Source organism: Odocoileus virginianus, chromosome 31 (genome assembly GCF_023699985.2).
Source record: "Odocoileus virginianus isolate 20LAN1187 ecotype Illinois chromosome 31, Ovbor_1.2, whole genome shotgun sequence".
Lineage (NCBI taxonomy): Eukaryota > Metazoa > Chordata > Mammalia > Artiodactyla > Cervidae > Odocoileus > Odocoileus virginianus.
The window spans coordinates 36066605-36074140 of NC_069704.1; the positions used below are offsets into that span (position 1 = coordinate 36066605).

At 43.2% G+C, this 7536-nt stretch overlaps 1 protein-coding gene across 1 annotated transcript in view; it reads right to left on the minus strand.

The window, feature by feature from the left end:
• Nucleotides 1–4356, minus strand: part of EPHX2 (epoxide hydrolase 2) — a 56699-nt gene extending 52343 nt beyond the window's left edge. Inside the window, exon 1 of the mRNA XM_020898640.2 lies at nucleotides 4183–4356. Coding sequence (XP_020754299.2) covers nucleotides 4183–4283 — 101 coding nt within the window. The 5' untranslated portion in view covers nucleotides 4284–4356. The remainder of the gene's footprint in view (nucleotides 1–4182) is intronic.
• Nucleotides 4357–7536: the final 3180 nt, after the last annotated feature.

Here is a 7536-nt window from a genome sequence, read left to right on the forward strand (position 1 = left end):
ATTTGTTTTCATCTTTCTGACTTATTTCACTCTGTGGGATGGTGGGGAGGGAGGGAGGCTCAAGAGGGAGAGCATACAAGTATAATTATGTCTGATTTGAGTTGAGTTGTTGTATGGCAGAAACCGACACAGCATTGTAAAAATTAAAAAACGAAACAAAACAAAACAAAAAAACCCCAAGGGCTTAAAAAAAACCCCCACAAACGAACCATGAGAAAACACCATAAACCCACCAGATTTGCTAAATTTAAACAGAATGACATCAAGTACTAATGACAATGTGGAGAAACTAAAACTCTCTTATATTTCTGGTAGGAGCAGGATTTGATACAACTGCTTTAGAAAAATTGTATACCTGCTGAACACTTTTATATTGACAAAGGGCACAAACCTTTGTGCAATAGAGTTACAAGGCACGCGATGTTATGCACTGATTAAAATAGTGTGAAAGGAAAACCAAAAGAGACCCTGATGCTAGGAAAGACTGAGAGTAGGAGAAGGGGGCAACCAAGATTGAGATGGTTGGATACCATCACCAAATCAATGAGCATGAATTTGAGCAAACTCCAGGAGATGGTGAAGGACAGGGAAGCCTGGCATGCTGCAGTCCATGGGGTCGCAAAGAGTCAGACACGACTGAGTGACTGAGCAGTAACAATAATGAACAAGTGAGTGGTCTAGAATGGAGCCAGGAGGCTGCCGAGGACACATGACTTTATACGTCTCAATCTGGGTGAGACCATGTACTGTCCTACGTACAATCCTAGAAGACGTCAGAATACCTGCCAGAAACTCAGGATACGTACTAGACTCCCTCCCCAAAGGGCAACTATTTCCTTTCTTGAATCAGAGCACAGCCTCGTGGCTTTTGCCTTAATAAGCCCTTGACTCTTTCTCTTCCCCAAAACACTCTCGGTTTTACCCAAATTTGCTTCTCCTGAATTGCGGTTCTTAAGACTCTCAAATCAAGCGCTTTGTTCTTTGCAACCTTGACGCTATTGAAAGAGGGGATTGTACCAAGACACCACTCTGGGAACTTATCCGTTTCTCTCTCCGTCTAAAATACCACTGAAATTACACAAAAGATAGCCTTAAAAGTTTAAAAAAAAAATCAATTTCAGGAACTCCCTGGTGGTCCAGTGGTTAGGACTCTACGCTTTCACTGCCAGGGGCCGGGTTCAATCCCTGGTCAGGGAACTAGATCCCACATGCCACCCCACAACCAGATAAATAAATATTTCTAAAAAAAGAAGTAGCAGAAGAGATGGTAAGTAAAAAACATAAAACATCATGGTAGAAATCAAAAGTTCCTAGAAATCAAGAAGAAAGTGACAATCAAATACAAAAATGGGCAAATGGTATAAAAAGGTAAATATCAAGGGAAAAAAATACAGATGACCAATAAAAATGAATAATAGAGAGAAAAATGCAGACTGACACAAGATAATGTTTTTCCCTCTATGTCTGGCAAAAGTTCAGGAGAGTCATCTCCACCATAGGGAGGATCTGGGCTGGCCTACTCCAGCATAGTCAGGGCAGGCACAGCATTTTTTGGAGAATAGCTTGGCAGAATCAGTCAATATTTTAAATGTAAATACTACTTGCTTTTATTTGGCAACTCCACTTTTAGAAAACTACCCTATGGAAATATGACAGTGACATTATTTATAACAGTGACCACAACAAAGAAATGTCCACCAACAGGGGAAAATGGTTAAATAAATTATGGAACTTCCATATTGTGGAATACTATGGAGTGGTTAAAAAGAGAAAAGTAGGTGTATGTAAACAAAAAGACATCCAACTGTTGAATGAAATAAAATGGTTAAAATAAATAAAAAGTTAAAACATAGAACAATACATGTATTAGAATTCTACTGTTTGTTTTAAACCTACCTGTCTACCAACCGACCTACCTACCAATTTATTCATAAACGTGTCTGCATTTTTCGGACTGTAAAGGTAAAATGGGGGATATACCATATATTAAGTAACATCTCCAGGACGACCTGTGGAAGCCTGTGTAATTAAACTCATGAATATATTTATAGTGAAAGGTTTGACTATTTGAGGTTTCCTAGGTGGCTCAAGTGGTAAAGAATCCATCTGCCAACGAAGAAGAAGCAGGATAACCTGGTTTAATCCCTGGATCGGGAAGATCCCCTGGAGGAGGATATGGCAACTCACTGCAGTATTCTCGCCCGGAGAATCGCATGGACAGAGGAGCCTGATGGGCTACAGTCCACGGGGTCACAAAAGGGTCAGACACGACTGAGAACACACGCATGTGCAAATGTGATTATTTACAGTAATAGGATAGATAATGGTGATAAATAATCTCATGTTTGTTCAGATCAGACTGGCCACCAAATGAAGCCAGGTCAGATTTTGTTGCCAAAAGATTATAAAATAAATAAAAATAAAACCCCGGGTTTTGTCTAAATGATTTACGTATCAGCTATGATGTTGTCCAGGATGCGAAGAGGAACAAGAAAAAGTGAAGAGGCACTTCTGTTTTCTGTCCACAGGCTAATAAGATCAAAAGCATGGACTCTGACTTCCGGGGTCAGCTAGCTTTGCTGTACTGTTTTGTGACTACTGGAAAAAATCCTCGCCATGGTCACAGAGACGGTGTCTGAGTCAGTGCCACACTGGATGAACAGAATATCCCAGTACATTGGTCTTTCTGTGCATGAGACCTGAATAATAAAAAATGGATCAGGAACACAGTGGCCCACCTATCAGTGTCATCTAATCTAACCCATACAGAAAATTGAGGGGCGGTATTTTCTGATTTTAAGACTGAGGTCTCAGTTGAGTTAATGTCAGGTTAAGCAAGGTGGCCCAATGCTAAGTGTTAGAACTGAGATTTTAACCTGGGTCGGACTCAAAGTCCAGTGCTGTTTGAAATTCTGTACATTTGTGGGTTCCATCGTGTAATGGTTAGCACTCTGGACTCTGAAATTTTGTCCATTTGTAAACTTGACTACCTGTGACCTGTATACTCACAGATAACACTCTCAAGTATATGCACTGGTATACTGACAAGTATTCTTGTGACTTGTACACTGACAAGTCATGTTCTCTCCCCCACTGATGAGGTCACAGGTTTGTAAATATATGACATACCTTACTCTCTTTTTATGTCTTTAAAAAAAAATAATACAACTTACAGGCTAAAAAACGTGAAACAATACCATGGTTAAAAGGACTGCAAGGAAAGGCAATCAAAACTACAGTGAGATATCACCTCACATCTGTTAGAATGACTATTATCAAAAGACAAGCAATAACATGTGTTGGCAAGGATGTGGAGAATGAGAAGCCTGCCTGTACTATTGACTGGAAATGTAAACTGGTGCAACCACAGGGATATTTCGGAAAATTTCTTTCAGGCATCTTCAGCATGTAGCTGTTTTTCCATAGTTTAAATACTTTTTCCATAGTTTCCCTGCTGTATAAACAGTTGTACATTCTGGTGGGTTTGTTTTTCTGCACTTTTAACAGATATTTTCTGATGTCACTGAAATCTCATCCTGAGCATTTCGGTTACTGGTTATGCTTCCTAGTTGACCATTTCCCAGTAGTTATGTTTGGGGGCTGTTTCTGCTTTGCTGTTGACACTGTGCAAGGCACAGGACTTTTTTCTCTAAAAACCTTCAGCGCAGCCCTCTTAAGTGAAGTGAAGGTCGCTCAGTCGTGTCCGAGTCTTTGCGACCCCATGGACTATACAGTCCAAGGAATTCTCTAGGCCAGAATGCTGAGAGGGTAGCCGTTCCCTTCTCCGGGGTGAGTTTCCCAACCCAGGGATCGAATCCGGGTCTCCCTCATTGCGGACGGATTCTTTACCAGCTGAGCGACAAAGAAAGCCCCAGCCCATTCCATTACAGAGAAGTAAGTGGGCAGCAGACACCTCAGGGAGTAATTTCTCTGACTTTAAGAAAAGATTTCAATATAAAAGTCAATTTTGGAGTCCTTAGAGAGCTTTAAATACTCAACATTTAGAAAGACAGTGGATCTACTTAGACACACTGGTATTTGAGGGCCGAATAATTGTTCTAACTTTCCACCCAGCGCTCTCGCCTTCCAACAATCTGAAACCAGTTCTGCGAATCTCGAAAAGCAACTTCTCCAAGAAGTGGCGCCCCAGCCTCCCGGACCAACCCACGCGGGGTCCCTTACTTGGGCAGCGCCAGCTCCTCTTCGGCGCGATCCCAGAAACTGGTGACCGAGGGCAGAGTCAGGACCCCGGCCAGGTCGAACACGGCCGCACGCAGCGCCATGGAGGTCTTTCACCCAGAAACCAGCGAAGAAAAATGCACGAAAGCCGAGCGGCCAGACTGGAGCATTTGGCCAACAGGGACAGCTAAGTCGAGCTCGGCCCCGCCCCAGCCCGAGCCTCGGCCCCACCCCCTGCTTCAGACTGGACACACCTCCGCCCCACCCCTTGCCCTGACCCCGGCGCCGCCCCTGCCGCGGGCTCTGCCACGCCCCCCCGTGCCAGATTCGACTGCGACCCGCCGCCGCTCCGCCCCTTGACCTGCGCTCCCACGCCCCACCTCCGCCCCGTCCCCTGACCCCGGCCCCGCCCCTGCCCCTCCCTCACGTCCCCTGCCCCGCCTCCGCCACGCCCCACCGTACCAGTCTTGATCGCCCTGGGTCGCCAGGAGGTCCCATGGGGCCTCCCTTCATGTACCCGCACCGTCCGAGGCCCGGATTCCATCTCCTTGCCTCCTGGCGCCTGGATCTGGGGCTGGAATCTCGCTTCTGAATGCATCATCTTCTGTCCCCAAAAACGAAAGTACTAAGAAGATCCCCTGGAGAAGGAAATGGCAACCCACTCCAGTATTCTCGCCTGGAGAATCCCATGGACAAAGGAGCCTGGTGGGCTACAATCCATGGGGTTACAAAAGAATCGAACACTGAGTGACTAAACAAGTAGCCTCAGGCCGGAGCAGTGGTTGCTTGAAGAGATGGACCCAGGCCAGGGAACGGGCTGACAGGCTTTACGTGTACATGGCAGACTTTCCAGGCTGGGCAAAGATGGGAACCTGGGGGAAAGTCAGAGGCCACAGAACCTTTGAGAGAGAGAGAGAGTGTGTGTGTGTTGCCAAATCTTTCTTCATTCAATATTTCGATCTTCTATATTCATCTCAGTTGGAATATCTAGGAAAATAATAAATTTGTGTCCCTTATTTTCTAGATTCGATACATACATTTACAGATTCCTCACTATCCTGATCATGTGCCTCTAGTCACACTTGTTTGTCAAGGCAAAATGTAATTCTAGAATAAAATAGAATGCCCCAGGTATAGTATGCCAACCCAGAATACATCCACCCCAGTTGTGGAATGAGGTTTAGAAGACATTGTTATTCAGTTGCTCAGTCGTGTCTAACTCTTTGTGACCCCATGGACTGCAGCACGCAAGGCTTCCCGGTCCTTCACTATCTCCTGGAGTTTGCTCAAATTCATGTCCATTGAGTCAGTGCTACTGTCTAACCATCTCATCCTCTGCCTCCCCCTTCTCCTCCTGCCTTCAGTCTTTCTGAGCATCAGGGTCTTTTCGAACCAGTCAGTTCTTTGCATCAGGTGGCCAAAGTATTGGAACTTCAGCTTCAGCATCAGTCCTTCCAATAAGTATTCAGGGTTGATTTCCTTTAAAAGACATACATTTGAACTATGATTACTTCTTTGTACATTATTTTTATGCTAATGCTGCCTTAAAATATTTGAACTTCATTTTAAACTACACTCTTGGCTCATTTGTGTTTTTGGAAAATCTAAACCTTAAGAGTGTCCGAGCTGTGCTTACTAACGGGTTGTTGGATTCTCTGTGCCTTTGTAGTAAGTTCTGTGAGTTAGAGCATATTCCTGGCCTAATGTTCCAACTTGCTGAGATGTAGGTTCGATCTTTGGGTTGGGAAGATCCCCTGGAGGCAGGCATGGTAACTCACTCCAGTATTCTTGCCTGGAGAATCCCATGGACAGAGGAGCTTGGGGGCCTACAGTCCACAGGGAGGGTCGCAAAGCATTAGACACAAATGAAGCGACTTAGCATGCATGCTCAAAGACCCTAGGTTTGAAGACTGAGCCAGAGTTAAAGTGAATAAATACAGTAGTCACTCAAGAAGTTGATGATTTTAGGGACTTCCCTGATGGTCCAATGCTTAAGACTTCACTTCCCAGTGCAGGAGGTGCAGGTTGCATCCCTGGTCAGGAAGCCTGGGGCCATAAAATCAAAACGTAAAATAGAAGCAATATTGTCATAAATTCACTACAAGACTTTAAAAGTGACTTTTAAAGACTTAAAAGTGATCCACATCTGAAAATTTTTTTAAAAAGTTGGTAATCTCAAAAGTAAAATTGAGTTGGAAAAAAGAAAAAATAGCTGCCTGACTTATATAGTTTAAAACCTCTTAAATTGAAATCTACAATTTAGACTTCTCTGTGGTCTCCACATACACACATGCAATTTCCTATTCAACACCTCCTCATGAATATCCCATAGGCATCTTGAATTTCTCATGATTGAGATAGAGTTCTTGCTGCATTCATACCTCCCAAGTCTGCTCCTGGTCTTACTAAGGGGTATTTCCATTCAGTCAGTTGCTCAATCTAAAGAACTTGGAGCAGCTTATATATCCCTGGTTCCCAGCCAAGCGTGTCTTTGAACTTAGGCCCAGTAGAGGCTGGCTGATTGGGGTAGAGGTGACAGCTTCCAGTTCAGTGGTGGTGTTTTTCTGGGAGTCTTTCTTTTTTTTAAATGAAATAAAATCTTTTTATTAATCATCCTTTTATAAATTAATTGACCATGAACATTTGAGTGACAGCATATACAAATTATCTCTCTAGAATATTGGCTTTTTATTTTTTAAAACTTTTTATTTTATCTTGGAGTAGAGTTGATTAACAATGTTGTGATAGTTTCAGATGTACAGAGAAGTGATTCAGTTATACATACTGTATAATTGATACATGTATCCTTGTTCAAATTCTTTTCCCATTTATATGATCCTGTAAGCTCACTCCTGGGCATATATCTGCAGAAAAACATGATCTGAAAGTATACATGCTCCCTAGTGTTAATTACAGCACTGTTTATAATAGCCCAGACATGGAAGGAACCTAAATGTCCGTCGACAGAGGAGTGGATAAAGAAGATGAGGTGCATATATACCGTTGACTAAAAAATTAATCACAACCTGAAAGTAGAGTTATTTTATTTGGTGGGGATGTTAAGGACTCCAAGCCTGAGATATCATCTCAGCAGCCCTGAGAAAACTGCTCTGAAAAGGCAGGAGAGGGAATCAGACTACATACAAGTTTGCAACATAGGGAGCAGGCAGTCTGAACATCAAAGATTATTGTGAAGTAAGGAAAACCAGATATCAAGTTAAGGAATTTAGTGTTCCTCTACGCATGGAAAGTTGCAAAAGAATGGGATTATTGAAGTCATCCCTTTCATATGCATCTCAGCTATCTGGGGCCAGCATCCTGCACAGAGATATTTTTCTCTTTCTTGAATTTCCTTAA